General features: G+C 45.2%; 1 protein-coding gene across 2 annotated transcripts in view; it reads right to left on the reverse strand.

Annotated features, from left to right (window-relative positions):
* ARID4B (AT-rich interaction domain 4B) overlaps positions 1-18837 on the reverse strand; it is a 593887-nt gene that overhangs the window by 249092 nt on the left and 325958 nt on the right. For both annotated transcript variants that reach the window (XM_073671468.1, XM_073671469.1), the window contains 3 exons: positions 12692-12771; positions 12532-12605; positions 10776-10918 (listed from right to left, as the gene is read on the reverse strand). In XM_073671468.1, coding sequence (XP_073527569.1) covers positions 10776-10918; positions 12532-12605; positions 12692-12771 — 297 coding nt within the window. The remainder of the gene's footprint in view (positions 1-10775; positions 10919-12531; positions 12606-12691; positions 12772-18837) is intronic.

The raw sequence follows: 18837 nt of genomic DNA on the forward strand, positions 1-18837 counted from the left end.
TACGCGAAGAAATAAAACCAGTTGTGCTGCACGTAGAACCGTCCGATAGAGACTGGCAGTTGCTGAACCATATAGGACTAGGAGAAAAGGTGAGGACTGAAAACCAGGAAGTGGCCTAGCCGGCTCAAGGGCAAAGCAGCCCAAAGAAGCTCTCACTGTCATGAGGAGAGAGCCAGAGATCCTCAGCGGGATGGGACCTTTTTTTCACTCAGTACGCTCCTAAGCTAAGAGAAAAAGACCGAAAATCTAGAAAAGCACCTCTGGTGAGGTCCCAATTGAAAAAAAGAGACCATTCCAGATAATGAGAGGAAAGAAGTATGAAGTACTTCAAGGGGGCGAAGGAGTAACCACCTCAGAGGGGAAGGATAGAGCTGGGCGTAGGACCCATCTATCATCACGGGATGAAGAACCAAGTTCCTTTGGAAGAGGATATAAGAAACACCTTAGGAAGGAATGAGGCCCCCTTTCTATGGGACAAGGGGAAAGATCTTCAGGAAAGGAATATAAAAGGGTGCCTGGCCCTCAAAAGAGTAGTGGGTAGGAAAAAAGGACCGTGGCATGACCTGACTTATGGGGCAGTTAGGTGGTTTCATTGCTGTATTACAGGTTGCAGAACCTGGTCGGAGAAAGGATTTTGCGGTGAAGAGTGTCCGGATGCTGGCAAATGGCAACCGCTGGGAGGGAGAGGTGGGCCTCATGAGGAAAAGAAAACAGGGTACGCAGTTTCCTGCGGCACTGAAGGAGAGGGGGCATGTCCGATCTGGGTCAGAGAAAAGACCACGCGATAAGGAAGGAGGGTGCTGGGTTTAGTGTCACAGCTAGGCCGCACAAAAGCCGGTGCCTTGAGTAGGGAGAGAGGACGGCGCACAACAGGGGAGCGGTGCGGAGGTCTAAAAAAGTTGAAGGAAGGGCCTTGTGCCCCGAAAAGAAACACACGCACATACACAATAACATGCGAGGATTAATGTGTGTCACATCACATCTGTGTGCAAATCTATTCGTCTCCCAGGGGATGGGGGTGGGGGAACCTGTGTGAGAAAAAGCACCTCTTCATCCCTGGAGATGTTTCAGAACTAAAATCAAGACATCTGAACCTCACTGGATTGCGTGACGTCTGTACCTCCTGACACCGTCTGACTCTGGTGGGTGAGCGTGCAGGGATATGTGTGGCACTTGAGGACCTCCTGATGCCGTGCAGGCAGAAGTGGGGGGCAAGGACCGTCCTCCGGATCACCTGAACACTCTTGATGTGTTACGGTCCTACCGGATAGGCACATGAGGTTACGGGTGTCAGTCCATGCAGTACTCTCTGTCTCTACGTGGGATAACAGTGTCATTGTTCACATTGTTTCCCTCCAAGGGGTTAGGAAGAAAGGAAGATTCTGAAAAAAATAAAAAAATTGTGAAAAATGCAGAAAACCGAGGTTATTATGGGTCAAATGAAAGACCCATATCCGCCTCCTACTGACACTAACCTAAAACTGGTTAGTCCTCTCCCAGTCGGTGAGTGTAGCCTGCTGGGAAGGAGTTAGCCTTTTTTGTTTTTCTGCCTAGTGTCAGCCTCCTAGTGTCAGCAGCATACACCCATGGTTTCCTGTGTTCGCCAATGAAGAAATAGAGAAATGTATTTTTGTACATTTTGAGTCGATTGTTTTTTATTCTCACATTCACAGATGAAAGTAAACAAATGAGATGGGAAAATTTTAATTTTTCATGTAGCTGCATAATAATTCTACACACTAATAGTTGCCCAATAAGTATGCACACACAGATATTCTAAGAAAGACAAAATGTCACTTTTACTTTCTTAAATGTTCAGGTTTATTTACCTTTTGAATTGGCTGACAACACTGCAGTTGTTCAATAATAAAATCAATCATCAAAACTACAAATTGCTTAATAATTGTGCACAGAGTAGTTTGGGGTATACAATCTTGATGACAGGTTTCCTTTAATTGCACATATCGTTTGGATGAAAATTAAATACAATTGCACTTTTTCATCCTCCCCATTAATCTTCTGACTGCCTCCCACACCTAGCTACCTGATGCACTGGAAATGCTTTGGTCATTCTTCTAAACAGTAAATGCGAGTTCTATGCTAGATTAGCTGCCAGCAATATACACTCTTGAATTCCTTTCCCTCACTTCCCATTATGCTTTGCATCATATTAAAGGTGTATCCAAGTTTAAAAAGTATCTCCTATCTGTGGTATATTGGATAACTTCTCAATCACAATGGTTTTTTTAAGCGTTTTTTTTTTTTTTTCTTTTGCAACATTTTTTGGATGCAGATTACATATGGGCTTTGTCTACAGTCAGGGTCGGACTGGGGTGTCTGGGACCTATAGGGGAAATTGACCCTAGGGACCCACCTACAGCAATATGCAAATATCTGTTAGCAGTTATCCCTGTTATAGTGGAGCATCGACTGTAAAACACAGGCGGCTCCTGCACATCTACTGTGCACCACAATACCGGAGATGTACGTTTACGATAGTTTGCATTAAAGTGCTTTTTTGTTTAAAACAAATAATCACCGATCCATGGGCTCCACAGGATAGGTGATAACTTATTGATCGTTTAGGGCTGACTTCTGGAAACCGCACCAATCGGAAGAATGTGGAAGTTTTATCCCTGACAGGACACTTATCCCCATTTTAAAATGGAGCTGCAAGTAAGATGTCAGACGGCAGCCCCATTCATTCTCTTGGGGGCATCCAAAAAAAAAACAAGAGCAGTGCTAAAAGCCACTGAGGGAATGAATGGATCAGTGGTCGAGTTGCACATGAGCTCCAGTCTAATGGGGAGAAAAGCTCCACATTCTGCCGATTGGGTCCCAGCAGTCAGACCCCCACTAATCAATATCACCTGTGGAGAGGTGATTACTTGTTTTCACCAGAGAACCCCTGTAAGTGCATCTCTGCTGCTCTGGTCCAAGTATTTAATCTCTAAAGCCACGGCCCCACTATCAGTATTTGGTCAGTATTCGGTCAGTATTTTTTCTCAGGAGTGGGAGCCAAAACCAGGTGAGGAACAATCAGAGAAAAGGTATAATAGAAACAAGTCACCAATTCTGCATTTATCACCCACTCCTGGTTTTGGCTCCAACTCCTGAGAAAAAATACTGACTGAATACTGATAGTGGGGCCGTGGCCTAATGGAAATAATCTTCTCCTAGTTAATATCAAAGAGAACAAATGACCGCCATACACAACACAATCCACTATACCAACACCAATAATACTATATACAAAAGGGACAAATATCACCACACCATGACTAGACCACATATTACCAGCATATAGCGACCAAATAATACCACATACAAGGGACAAATACCACGTGACCAGACCACATATTACCATCACAGTGACCAAATAACACCACATACAAGGAACAAATACCGCCACACCATGACCAGATTACATATTACCACGACATAGTGACCAAATGCTACAACACTGATCAGGAATACAAACCACAACTTGCCTCCTCACCCATATATCCATCCTGTCCCGGCCCCAAATATCCATCCTGGCCCTCATGTCTCCAGCGTGCCCCACAACATATCCATCCTGGCCTCCATATGTCCAGGATGCCCCTCCCCCATATATACATCCTGGCCCCTATGTGTCCAGCCTGCCCCTTCCCCATATATCCATCCTGGCCCCCCTATATATCTATCCTGAACCCCATGTGTCCAACCTGCCCCCTCCCATATATCCATCCTGGCCCCCCAATATATCCATCCTGACCCCCATGTGTCCAGCCTGCCCCCCTCCCATATATCCATCCTGGCTCCCATGTGTCCAGCCTGCCCCCCCTACATCCATCATGGCCTCCATATGTCTAACCGCCCCCCCCCCCTCCCATATATATATCCAGGTTGGCGACAGCCTGATATGTTGGGGTAGAGATGTCCAGAGTGTCGGGGATGCTCGGGAGAAATCTTGTACGCAATTGCGGGAAGAGGAGTTAAGAGGGGAGTAGAGAAGGAGATTTTGTGAGAATCGGAGGTTGTGTGCAGGTAAGTACCGGGAGACTAGGTCACAGATGTATGGAGGAGACAGGTTGGGGATGGCTTTGCATGCCAAGGTTAGGGTTTTGAACTGGAGTCTCTGGGCAATAAGGAGCCAGTGAAGGGATTGACAGAGAGGAGAGGCCAGGGAATAATGAGGAGACAGGTGCATTCGTCGGGCTGCAGAGTTTAGGATACATTGGAGGGGTAAGAGAGTGTTAGAAGGGAGGCCACAGAGCAGGAGGTTGCAGTAGTCGAGGTCAAAGATGATGACGGCATGCACAATTGTTAATGCAGATTCTTGTTTGAGGAATGTGAGGAACTGGGAGATTTATTTTACTTGGAGTCTGCATATTCCTCACCCTGATCGTACTTCCTCCCGCCATGCCAAGTGCCCGAAGACAACTAATCCCACACTTGGACACTCCAAAGAGCTGTTTCGTTCATCTTTCTATTTATAGATTCTGGCCTCTCGCTCGGTCCGCTTCAACTGGGGCAACAGGAGATCGCATGTAGCGATGACCAAGTATTTGAGCAGCCATGGTCACACGAAGGTGACAGTGGGAAATTGCAATGACTGTCGCAAAAGTTTGATGATGATGAGACACAATGGACAAAGTCAGGAGGAGGACCAGGGTGCGGAAGTGTAAGACGAGGTGGTGGACGATGAAGTCACTAACCCAACCTGGTAAGGTGACATGCATTGCGAGGACAGCAACGCAGAGGGGGAAGGAGGCGTAGCACCACAACAGGCAGGAAGAAGCAGTGGGGTGGCCATAGACATAAGGCGTGCAACTGTTCTCCAAAACACCAATATCAGGGAAGTTGCCAGCTCAACTGCTAGGTCTTCCCGAATCTGGCTCTTTTTTAAAGATTGTCCAGTTAACCCCAAAAAGGCCATTTGCAACATCTGCCATGCCAGCATCAGCAGGGGCAGCAAAACTACCAGCCTGACCACCACCAGCATTATCAGGCACATGACAGCAAAGCACCCGACTAGTTTGGCCAAACGCTAGGGTCCAGAAACAGTGTCTGCAGGTGACACCGCTGCCTCTTCCCCTGTTGTACGTGCACGCCAAGCCTCCGTCCATGATGCAGGCAAAGATGCCTCCCACCCTGCACCTGTCGTTGCACACTTGCAACCATCACAGTCAGCAACCTTGTCCATGTCCTTGTCCCAGCGCAGCATTCAGTTGACCCTACCCCAGTCTTTGGAACACAAGTGCAAATACGCAGCCAACCAACAGGCCTCAATACTAAACTGACACATTTCTCGACTGATGCACTGGAAATTTTCCCTTTTAGGCTCATGGAAGCGGAAGCTTCCCGCAACCTCTTGGCGGCGGCTGTCCCTTGGTACTCGGTCCCCAGCTGCCACTATTTCCCCAGGTTTGCCGTCCCCGCCTTATACAAGCATGGGTCCCAGAACAAAACCCGTATCCTAACCAGCACAGTTACTGCGAAGGACCACCTAACCACAGACACGTGGACATGTGCTTGTGGCCAGGGACAGTACATCTCACTGACAGCACACTGGGTTAATATTGTGGAAGCCGGGACCTAGTCGGACCCTGGGACGGAACACGTCCTCCCGATGCACAGGATTGCGGGTCCTGGGTAAATCAAGCTTTAACAGAATGTTCACAAGGTAGAAAGCAGCGGTGGTCGGTCTCCTAGCCAACGAGTAAACTCCTTCATGATGATAGAGGCCACGATCTCCTTAGCTTGCTGGTTGTCACAAATAATTTGGAGATTCGTGGCAGCTCTGGTTATGCTGTAATTTAAATGTATTTTTTTCCTTTTGGTCCAGGAAGGGTTAATCTTAGTCTCTTGCTGGCAGCCTCTAGTAACAGTCAACTGATGTTGGTTAGTACCACGCCCACCTCCCTTTAAATAGCCACATGATCCATCAGCTGACCGCTGGTTATAGTTCATTCTATGCTGACCTCTTTGAGGGAGCCAGTCTCTGGAGAAGCTGTGTGTTCATTGCTATTGAGGCAGTGAAGTTTCTGTTGGAAAGCCAAGTGTATATTATGTTGTTATCTTCCCACTGTTTGTCTTACCTTCCTTGTGTTGTCCTATTGTAGTGGTGAGACTAGTGTCTCGCTGGCCTGCGCACTAGCCAGGTTAAGTCCAGGGCCAGCGAGGGCTTTGGCACGAGACCGCGCACAGGTGGAAGGACCCATCTAGGGACGATAGGGAAGCTTAGGGAAAGACACAGGTTGGTGTCAGGGGGTGTCCCTTCCCTTGTTCCCTACCGCTAGGGCCCTCCTTCCCCCTCTATCTCCCATTGCATCTGTGTGTTGTGCCGTCCGCCGGACATCCCCTTGTCGTTCCGTGACACTGGTACTTTTCTGTAGAAATAAGCTTGTCTCCAACCAGCCAGGAATATCCAGTGAATGGCATACCATGGTTTGGTATTAGCACCCAGTACCAGAAGCGAAGCCACCCACAATTTCCATATCTTAGGAATGTTATTTGGTAGACTGGCTGCCTGTGAGAGCAGGAGTTATACTTTATCTATCCTGACTCCATTTTGATTTTTGTACGTGCATCTTCTGCTTACCAGAAGAGTTTGACCCAGTGTGTGTGTGCGAGATAAGGTGTCTTTTGGGATGTCTTTGTTTAGAGACTCAGATAAAATATAAGGAAGAAACGAAAGTCAGAAAGCTGGGTGTCAATAGTGTTAACTGTAGCATCGGTGTCTGCCTTCTGCCGGGCAGAGACGCCGTTCCCCCTCACCGCCGCGGCCCCAGTCTGGCGTCTTCCTGCTCCCCCGCCGCTGCTGCTGTGGCGCGCACCGCGCGCAGCTTCCCGGGCACTGTGCTTAGGGCGCACGCTCCCTCCCTCTTAAAGGGGCCGCACGTGCCAGTCTGCCTACCCGGAGCAACTGCCAGTAATCTGCCGTGCCCACCAGCCAGCCTACCCGGAACACCTGCCACTAACCTGCCGTGCCCACCAGCCTGCCTACCCGGAGTACCTGCCAGTAATCTGCCGTGCCCACCAGCCAGCCTACCCGGAACACCTGCCACTAACCTGCCGTGCCCACCAGCCTGCCTACCCGGAGCACCTGTCTGGCTATCTGCCATAGCTGCCTGCTTATCTACTCGGACCACCCACCAGCCTTCCTGCCGTGCTCATCCGCTATGCCGGTCAGCTCCTGTCTTCTGACACGTGGGAGTCGCCTGCTCTCACACAAGGTCGGTCCCAGAGTGGCAGCGGCTTCACCTGCACGGTCCCTCCCTGGTTCACGGAGTCGACTAAGCCGCCGTGTGACCTGGGTCGGTCCGAGTAGGCACTTAGTTACACCCCTCTGGTCCCTCCTTGTACCGAAGCACAGAGGTTCCACCACCCGGACCCGTAACATTAACTTAGTCAATTAGATGTACAGGTGCATCTCACTAAATTAGAATATCATCAAAAAGTTACCTTATTTTTCGTACAATAAGATACACCACAAATTTTGGGGTGGAAAAGAGGGAAAAAAATATTTAAAAAATATTGTTTATAAGATGGGGTCCATCTTATAGTCTGAATAGGTACGGTTTCTTACCTGGGGGGTGGTGGAGAGAGGGTCACAGGAGGCAGGGTCCTTCAGGAAACCGGCCTGGTGGAAGTGGAGGAATGCTGCGGACCCTGGATACATGAAGCCGATGCTCTAGCAGCTGTGAGTTGCGGTGGTGGTGGAGCAGGATCGCAGGTCCCTCCGTTCCCTGCCTCAAGAACCCGGCGGCGGCAGCAGAAGAGGCGAGATGCTGCGGGACCGGTTTCTGACTGGGGCCTGGCTGTGGCCGATGTCTGACTGGGGTCTGGCTGGGGCTTGTCACCTGCTGGGGCCTGTCATCTGGCTGTGAGCGGAGTCCACCTGTGATTCAGAGGAGTCGGGGCCTGTGCCAGACTGTGAGCGGCGTCCAGCGGTGCGTCAGAGGAGCGTGTGCGACTTCCGGTGGCCGTCTTCCTGAGGTCGTGATCCACAGGAAAATGGCCGCCGGAGCTCCAGGTCGACGCATGCCGCCAGACACCGCTCACAGCCCGGCACAGGCCCCAGCTCCTCTGCTTCACCGCCCGACACCAGCCACTCCAGCACAGTTACAGGCCCCGGCTCCAGCCGCATCTCACCTCTGCCGACGCCGAAGGACCCTGCGATCCCCGTTCCACCACCACCGGTAAAGTAACGTTCGGACAATAAGACACACCCCTCATTTTCCTTCCAAATTTTGGGGAAAAAAAGTACGGTAATTTATTTCAGTTCTTCAATACAAAAAGTGAAACTCAGATTATATAGAGTCATTACAAACAGAGTGATCTATTTCAAGTGATTATTACTGTTAATGACTATGGCTTAGAGCCAATGAAAACACAAAAGTGATTAACTCAGTAAATTAAAATAATTAACGAAAAACACCTGCGAAGGCTTCCTAAGCGTTTAAAAAGGCCCCAAAATCTGTTTCAGTAGGCTCCACAGTCATGGGGAAAACTGCTGACTTTACAGATGTCCAGAAGGCAGTCATTGACATACTCCACGAGGTCCCAGAGTTCCAATTTTCATTTGGAAATCAAGGTCCCAGAGTCTGGAGGAAGAGTGGAGAGGCACACAATCCAAGCTGCTTGAGGTCTAGTGTGAAGTTTCCACAATCAGTGATGGTTTGGGGAGCCATGTCATCTGCTGGTGTAGGTCCACTGTGTTTTATCAAGTCCAAACTCAGTGCAGCCGTCTATTAGGAAATTTTAGAGCACTTCATGCTTCCCTCTGCCGACAAGCTTTTTGGAGATGGAAATTTCATTCTCCAGCAGGACTTGGCACCTGTCCACACTTCGAAAAGTACCAATAACAGTATCACTGTGCTTGATTGGCCAGCAAACTCGCCTGACCTTAACCCCATAGAGAATCTATGGGGTATTGTCAAGAGGAAGATGAGACACCAGACCCAACAATGCAGACGAGCTAAAGGCTGCTATCAAAGCAACCTGGGCTTCCATAACACCTCAGCAGTGCCACAGGCTGATCGCCTCCATACTATGCCATATTGATGCAGTAATTGATGCAAAAGGAGCCCCAACCAAGTATTGAGTGCATTTACTGAACATACATTTCAGTAGGCGAAAGTATTCTAATTTACTGAGATAATGACTTTTGTGTTTTCATTGGCTGTAAGCCATAATCATCAACATTAACAGAAATAATAAACACTTGAAATAGATCACCCTATTTGCAATGACTCTATATAATATGAGTTTAACTTTTTGTATTGAAGAACTGAAATAAATTAACTTTTTGATGATATTCTAATTTAGTGAGATGCACCTGTATGTATGCTTAATGCCAGCACATATTTAGAAATAAGCTGAGCCAATTATATTGTTTTAAAGTATGAATACTAATAACCTATATAAACCTGGACCACAGTATGTAATAAAGGAGATCTAGCCTGACGCTCAAATGTATCAGTCATGGCTCTTCCGTGCACGTATTTGAATTTTACAATTTAATTTGGAACAGGCACAACGTCTCGGAACGTCTCACTTTATGTGGCGACGACACTGCCCAAACATTAGTTTCTCACAAAAGAGCTGAAGAACTGAGTGGCAGTAGGTGCAAGTTTCTCTAGCATTACCTATTTATTATATATCAGAGGGAGAACAGAGGGCTATGGATATCTGTAACAGCAGCAGCCAGAATGTGCAATGGACCCTATTCTGCTCTATATACTGCACACAAACTCTGCCTGCCTAACTCCTGCTATCACCACTGAATATATGCATCTGGATTAGTCCTTAGAAGGACTGTTAGTTCAGATGGATATATATCTTGCTGTGGAATATCTATACCTAACTAATAAACCACCAACTCTCTCTCTCCCTCACTCAGCAGCACCTCTCCCTACTCTGCCTGTCTGAAGGGTAGACTGTGGCGAGCATAGCGGAGCCAGGTCTTACATAGACCCGATGACGCTGTGCGGACAGCCAATCACTGTAAAACCACAACCAACATGGCTACAGCATTACAGTGAATGGCAGGCAACCCCCACATGTTTATTCGCTGTCTAAGGAGCGCCAAATATGCAGAGCGGGGACTCAAACTTCTGCCTGAGCATCCCAGAAGTACTCGCTGAGCATCTCGAACAGGGAGAAGGGAGATGCTTGGGCGAGTACCGAGCTGTTGCGAGCGCGCTCGCTCATCACTAGTTGTGAGAAGAAATTGTGAAAAAAAAAATTGCTAAAAAAAAAAAAACATGCAATTCGGTCATTGTTTTCTTTTTTAGATACTGGTAAAGCATTTACATAGTTAAACTGCAGCTTGCACCAGTCGCTGCTGTTACAGGCAGATGCAGCTATGCATTAGAACCGGTATCTGACTTGTAAGGAGAGTGTGCAGCTTCTGAGCCCTCTCAATGCATACACTCTCTGACTGTGGCGTACATGTATGGCAAACTGCGGAAAGGTTAACGCTATGTCTGCTATTTTCCATTCATCTACATAATAAGCTAAGTAACTATGGAAATAAATATATATTCATTAGTGATAGCCTGAATTGTTGTCTAATGCCCAATTCACACATAGTTTGCTCCGGGCCATTTTAGGAAGTGTAGTCTCTACATAATAAAAAGAAATAGGCAAATTCAAGATTGTTTCTTATTGAAAAAGCACATTACAAGTACATACCAATGAATGAATTGGCTACTGTTGGCGAATTCCAACGTCAACATCTGGTAAAAATACCTACACCAAACAGTATGAAATGTACAAACACTTGCCTCCTCTTCACTGCTGTTGTCATCTTCGTCCTCTTTGGTCTCCTCCTCTTCAGTTTCGCTACCTGAGCTTTCCTCTTTGACTTCAGCCTTCCAGTTAGGGGGTATAGTTTTATTTCTTATGAATTCCATGGCATAGTCTAAAGCTTAACAATATAAACATCAATTTATTCTTCTAAATAGGCAATACAAGTTCTCACTGGATCTCAAAAAAACTTTCCATGACTATATTATTTAGGCCATGTTCACAAGTTCAGTATTTTACCTCAGTATTTGTAAGCCAAAACCAGGCGTGGAACAATCAGAGGTAAAATAAAATAGAAACATGTGCACCACTCGAGCATTTAGCACCCACTCCTGGTTTTGGCTTAGAAATACTGAGGTAAAATTACTAACCAAATACTGAATGTGTGAATGTAGCTGAAGAGGCAGGAATTTTTTCAAAATGCAAATGCAGATATTATTCTACTAAACACCCAATAACTTAGGATACACCCTTCTCAATCTGAAGGTTTGTCCGTTAAAATAAAGACACTTAGGGTATGTGCACATGATCCGGAGCTGCTGCGGGTTTGATGCTGTGTGCTTATGCAGTGTGCAATCCACAGCGGCCAGCTGTTACAGCATAGTGGATGGGATTTGTAGAAAGCCCATGTCCGCTGTGCGTTCACCTGTGCCTGTGGTCACCCACGGAAACTGACATGTGGAGAGTCGTTCCAGAACGCAGCATGACAATTTCTCTTGCGGAGTTGCTAGTTTCCGCAAGAGGAATCTAGTACAATGTATTGAATGTGGTGAATCCACACGGTTCAATGAACATATGTGGATTCATCTGCGTTCAATAAAAGCCGCAAATTGGAAGCAGCAAAGTATGCTGCGTCCAAAGTGTTGCCGGTTGGGATCGTGTGCACACAGCATTATATTCACCTCCGGAGCCATTCCAGCGGTGTCGGCACTCGCGCTTCTGGGACTCACGTGAGGTTGTTACATCACACGAGCCCTGAGCCTGATTAGCGTTGGATTAACTCTCCACACCTTCATATCACATAGGCAGAGGCAAAAGACTTATTTTCGCTTCTATCAGGTTAATGGCAGTCTAGGGATACAATTAGTAAATGCACTGGGAGCTTTCCCAGCATAAACTCCAACCAGACACTGCACACACAGTGTAAACTCAGTCTTATTAACAATATCACTAGTAAAAACCGGAAAATTGCTATGTATGTTGCAAATATATTGGTTTCTGCTGCCAGTAATTTTTTCCAAGTAGTTGTAAAACAACATCAATTACAGAAATACACAGCAATACCAAATAATAGGTATTCCCATATCCAAGATCCTATCCCAATAAGCAGAAGGTGTCATAATAATAATAATAATAATAATACCACATGCCTCTAATTAGAAATGTATAGATTTTCTGATTCACTTTGTCTCTTTCCTCACTTGCAGGCATTGAAGGACCTTAGGTATCCATGGTTACGATCATTGATATAGTGACAGTTAGTTAGCTAGATGCTAGTGGTCGTAACCATGGATACCTAAGGTCCTGCAATACCTGCACATGAGGAAAGAGACAGAGAATCAGAAGAACTATACTACATTTCTAATGGGAGGTATTTGCTAATATTATTATTACACCCACTACATTATTGGGATAGGACTAATACTCCCAGACTACTAGGATGGTGGCCCCAAAGCCCCTGTTCCTCCACACTGCACAAATATTCTGATGCAAACAAGTCCAAACGCCTCTTACCTGACTTCAATGTACTGTCACTTTTAACTGAGACATCACCAATGTCATGGATATTAGACTTTACAACAGACAAGCTGTTAAAATGAAAAAGGTGTTAGAATCTGCACATGATCCATCAGCTATAAAAGGATATGATAACTTACGATAAAAACATACTTACAATTTGCCATCTTTAAAAGACCGCACTAGAATAAAGTCTTTTTTAACTGCGATATCATCACGGCAGTCTGGTGAAACTACCTTTTAGACAAAAAAAAACAAAAACATTTATTTGCCTTGCATCCAGAAAAAAAGACATTATTTCAGTTTTGGAATGAATGCAAGTTTTTTTTTTTTTTTTCAATATATTTTATCAATACTTCAACGTTAGGATCACTAATGCATTTGTTCCCCCAAAAAACCCAAGAGCCCTCTTCCTATGTCCAACATGTTCCGTGTCAGAGTACCTATAAGCTAAAGGGAACCTGTCGCTACAAAAAACACTATTAACCTCAGATATGGGGTTAATCTGCAGGTGAGTAGCGTAGCTAACCTATCCGGTGCCCAAACTTAGCCAAAAGCAGTCAGGAAAAAATGAACTTTATTTACCTGGTGATGTTGACTTTCCAGTCACAGTGGCGGCGCCGGTGCGGGTTCAGTCATCACTTTGAGTATAGAGCGCGGCGGCTGTAACTGCGCCCCTGGCTTACACTGGCTCTGCATTAGGGTCAGACATCAGTCAAGGCCGGGGGCACGGTTACAGCCGCCAGTGTGTATTTTTAGAATGAACTATCGCCACCTCCATGAGTGGAAGCCAAACGCCACCAGGAGAATAAAGTTCATTTCCTCCTGACAGCGTTCAGTTAAGTGCAGACGCTAGGCAGGTTAATAACCATATTAGCCTTCAAATTAATCCCATATCCGCAGGTTAATAGTGATTTTTTTCTGGTGATAGGTGCCATTTAAACAGTTGGAAATAAAGGGTTCTCTGAACCCAGCCATAAAAGTGAAGGCCCTTCTGTAAGTGCTGCCAGGATCCCACTATGCCCTGCAATAATATGCCATGGAGTCTAAACACAAGGCATTATATGACATGCATATGTTATAAAACTTTAAGGTTCATTTCACACGATGCGTTTTTGCGGGAGTTTTCCCGCCGCTGAAACACTGCGAAAACGCTTGTTAACCACTTCATGCCAGAGCCTGTTTTTGCCTTCGTGGCCGGGCCAATTTTTACAATTCTGACCACTGTCACTTTATGAGGTAATTACTCTGGAACGCTTCAACGGATTCCCCTGATTCTGAGAATGTTTTTTCGTGACATATTGTACTTCATGATAGTGGTAAAATTTCTTCGATATCACTTGCGTTTATTTGTGAAAAAAACGGAAATTTGGCGAAAATGTTGAAAATTTTGCAATTTTCAAACTTTGAATTTTCATGCCCTTAAATCAGAGAGATATGTCACACAAAATAGTTAATAAATAACATTTCCCACATGTCTACTTTACATCCGCACAATTTTGGAACCAACATTTTTTTTTATTAGGGAGCTATAAGGGTTAAAAGTTGACCAGCGATTTCTCATTTTTCCAACAAAATTTACAAAACCATTTTTTTAGGGACCACATCTTATTTGAAGTTACTTTGAGGGGTCTTTATGACAGAAAATACCCAAAAGTGACACCATTCTAAAAACTGCACGCCTCAAGGTGCTCAAAACCACATTCAAGAACTTTATTAACCCTTCAGGTGCTTCACAGGAATTTTTGGAATGTGGAAGAAAAAAATGAACATTTAACTTTTTTCACAAAAATGTTACTTTAGACCCAATTTTTTTATTTTCACAGGGGTAACAGGAAAAAATGGAATTCACAATTTGTAGTGCAATTTCTCTTGAGCGCGCTGATACCCCATATGTGAGGGAAAACCACTGTTTGGGCGCACTGCAGGGTTCGGAAGGGAAGGAGCGCCATTAGACTTTTTGAATGTAAAATTTGTTTGAATAATTAGCGGACGCCATGTTGCGTTTGGAGAGCTCCTGATGTGCCTAAACAGTGGAAACCCCCCACAAGTGACACCATTTTGGAAACTAGACCCCTCAGGGAACTTATCTAGATGTGTGGTGAGCACCTTGAACCCCCAGGTGCTTCACAGAAGTTTATGATATTGAGCTGTAAAAATAAAATTTTCACATTTTTCCCACAAAACCGTTTTTCATCCCTTAATTTTGCATTATCATAAGAGTAATAGGATAAATTGCACCATGAAATTTGTTGTACAATTTCTCCTGAGTACACCGATACCCCATATGTGGGGGAAAACCACTGCTTTGGTGTACGGCAGGGTTCGGAAGAGAAAGGAGCGCTATGTTGGCTGGGATAGGCAGCAGACACCATGTCACATTTGAAGAGTCGCTGACATGCCGAAACAGCAGAAACCCCCACAAGTGACCCCATTTTGTAAACTACACCTCTCAAGGAATTCATCTAGGGAAGTAGTGAGTATTTTATAATTTTTAAATTTATACCATTGGGCAGTGAAAAAAGCATAATTATATTTTTACCACAAAAAAAATGTTTTAGGAGATGTGCCCACGATGCAGAAATCCTCAGGATTTTTTCCTGAGCATTTCTGCATCTCCCTGGCAGAAAAAAACGCATGCGGATTGTACATGCGGATTGTACATGCGGATTGTGCATGCGGATTGTACATGCGGATTGTACATGCGGATTGTACATGCGGACTGTCCATGCGGATTGTCCATGCGGATTGTGCATGCGGATTGTGCATGCGGATTGTACATGCGGATTGTACATGCGGATTGTACATGCGTTTTTCCTGCCAGGGACATGCGGATGTGAAGCGTTCTTCACATGCATTTCTGCATGCGGGTTGTCAAGCGCTTTCCAGGCGATTTTAGCATCACTTGGAAAGTGCTTGACACCTCGGTCACACTATATAAATCCATGCAACCGGCATGGATTTATATAGTGTGACCATAAAGAATGGTAAAAAATAAAAAATAAACCTACACTTACCCTCCGATGACCCGCGCTGTCTTGCTGCGCTCCTGTGCTGGCTGCCGGCAGATCGCGGTACGCTGTACTGAAGGACCTGCCGTCACATGACTGTGACGTCACCGCAGGTCCTTCAGTCCGTCCTGCGCGATCTATCGGCAAGCGAAGAAAAGCACAGGGAAGGAGTCCGGGGGCCGTCGGAAGGTGAATAAAATCTTTATTTTTTATTCTTTTTTTTACAGCTTTTAATGGTACCTGGGTGTGGATGAGACTCTCCTCTCCTCTACACCCGGGTACCATCCGCACATTAGAACGCGCCAATAGCGCAAGTACAGATGCAGTCTCGCGGAATTGGCGCGTTCTAATGCAAGTCAATGGCGGCGAAAACGCAGCACTTCCGCAAAATAATTGGTAGTGCTGCGTTTTTTTCCGCAATGATAATCCGCAGTGGAAATTTCCGCAGCATGTGCACAGCACATGCAGATTATCATTGGGGAACATGGCAGGCCTTCTACCATGCGTTTTTTAAGCGTTTCTGCAGCGTTTTTGCCGCTGAGGAAACGCTTAAAAAACGCATCGTGGGCACACAGCCTTACCCTCAGATTTTACATTTTCACACAGGGCAATGGGTAAAAATGGTGCCAAAATGTGTCACACAATTTCTTCTAAAAGTGGAAATACCCCTTAAGTGGCTGTATCGTACCGCTCAGCCATACGGCGAGATCTGGGGGGACGGAGCGCTATTTGACAATTGGAGAACAAATTATTGTAGAATAGACATTTGGATTTGGGAGTACAAAATTTTCTGAATTTCTTTTGGGGGGCAAGGGCCATTTCGCTTTTCCAGAGCCTTTCAGCTACCAGTAACTTGGAAGTCCCTTATATTTTTAGCAGATGATGGACCTCAGTGGGGACTAGCTTTTTTTGAGGACTGAGTTGAAGCTTTTATTGGGAACATTTTACGTAACATTTATCCGGCGCTCTAGGCTGAGCACTTACATCGGGGTTTCCATCTAAATTTCCAAGTGATGTAATTCAGATGAAACCCCTGCGGGATCCATTCACTGTAATGAGGCAGCAGAGCTACTCTGGACTCCGTCTGGCCTCTGTTTAGCGGTGTCCTTTTTTTCAGAAGTGCACAAAACTGTGTCCAACCGCACTTTTATGCACGCCTAAAACAAATGACACCGTGGGATCACAGGCCAGACGGCATCCACAGTGGCCTATATCTGCCTCATTACAGGGAATCTTCCGTCATGGGTTCCGGCTGAATCACATATTTCAGAGATTTACACGGAAACTCTGGTGTAAGTGCTCAGCGCAGAGCGCAGGATAAATGTGCGCAGAGCCTTACTGCGATCTTTGGGAGACATAATAAACAAATCAGTAGCAGGTGAAGAATTGTTTTTATTTATTTTTTACGCCATTCCTCGTGCGGTATAAGTGATGAGATTACTTTATTCTTCGGGTCGGTGCGATTACAGCGATACCAGATTTATATCGGGTTTTTATGACTGACAGCTGTCACACACTAAAAGACACTTTTTTGGCAAAATCTAGTTTTTGCATCGCCATATTTTGAGAGCTATAATTTTTCCATATTTTGGCCAACAGAGTCATGTGATGGCTTGTTTTTTGCGGGACGAGTTGACATTTTTATTGGTACCATTTTTGGGTACGTGACATTTTTTGATCGCTTTCTATTCCGTTTTTTGGGAGGTAAAATGAACAAAAACCAACAATTCAGGAATTGTTTTTTGAGGTTTTTTTTTATGCCGTTCTGCGTGTGGTAAAAGTGATCAGGCAGGGTTATTCTTCAGGTCAGTACGTTTTCAGCGATACTACACTTACTGTATATTTTTTTTATGTTTTGGCGCTTTTACACAATAAAACAATTTTATAGCAAAAATATTTTTTTTGCATTGCTTTATTCTGAGAGCTATAACTTTTTATTTTTCGGCTGATTGAGCTGTATTGCGACTTTATTTTGCGGAACAAGATGACGTTTTCAGCGGTACCATTTCTATTTCCATTTTGCTTTTTGATCGCATTTTTTTCCACTTTTTGTTTGGCGATAAGATGAAAAAGCATAGTTTTTTGCTCCGTTTTTTATTTATTTTTATTATGGTGTGCACAGAAGGAGTTAATTAGTGTGACAGTTTTATAGATCGGGTTGTTTAAGACGCGGCGATACCAAATATGTGTCCTTTTTTTGTTTTTGTATAAAAAAATTTATTTATTGGTTTAATGGTTTAATATTGGTTTAATATTTTATTTATTTTTATTTATTTTGTGATTTTTTTTTTTAACAGTTTGAAAACATTTTTTTAACTTTTTTTTTACATTTTTACTTAGTCCCTGTATGGGACATTGATTTTTATTTTTCTAATCACTGTTCTCATGCAATGCAATAGACATTTTTACATAGAGCTCTGCTGACAGTTTTACACTGTCTGTCTCCTGCTAGACTCCAGCTGCAGGCTGAGCCTAGCAGGACACCACATATGGCATATCCGGAAGCGGTCATGTGACCTCCGGCTGCCATGACAACGGCAGGTCCTGTAAGACATCAGGAGGCCGTCGGAGAGGTAAGTGGACGACCCCCTCACCTCTCACTATCTTCTAAATGCCGCGATCACTACAGATCGCGGCATAGAGAAGATAGTAAAGGGTTAACATCATTGGGACCTGATGCTATCAGGTCCCGATGATGTCCCCTGTCAGAGCTGTCGCTCTGCACCGCACCCGCAGCACTTGCAGGACCACCGACCGTTCATAAACGTCGGCGCTGCACAGAGCCCAGGCAGCGCCGACGTTTATGTACAGTGGGCGGTCTGGAAGCGGTTAATAGGTCTGCCATGTATAGCAATGCGAATCCGGATGTGCTGTGCACATGATGCGGAAATTTCCGCTCCGGATTCGTATTGCGGTAAAAACCGCAGAATGACCATTGTTTGGGCATTTCCACAGCAAATTTGCATCCATTGACTTGAATTGAATCACAGCAAACCCACAGGTATAATATCTACCTGCGGATATGCTGCGTTTCAATAAAAGTCAATGGGCGCAAAATCGCACCGGAAAAGCGCTGCGGGTGGTACCCGGGTCGGAAGAGGAGGACTACATCTCCTCTCATCCGACCGCCGCTCTCGCTGATAACGTGTCCGCTGTAAAAAATAAAATAAATAAATAAATAAATAAATAAAAAGGTAAAAATAAAAAAATAAAACTCTATACTCACCTTTCCGGCAGGACCTGCGCTGACGTCACTGATCAGCTAAGCAGTCTCGTGACCATCAGCTGATCG

Source organism: Phyllobates terribilis, unplaced genomic scaffold, assembly GCF_046119375.1.
Source record: "Phyllobates terribilis strain yellow unplaced genomic scaffold, ASM4611937v1 Scaffold_3__8_contigs__length_932513732, whole genome shotgun sequence".
In the NCBI taxonomy this organism is placed as follows: domain Eukaryota; kingdom Metazoa; phylum Chordata; class Amphibia; order Anura; family Dendrobatidae; genus Phyllobates; species Phyllobates terribilis.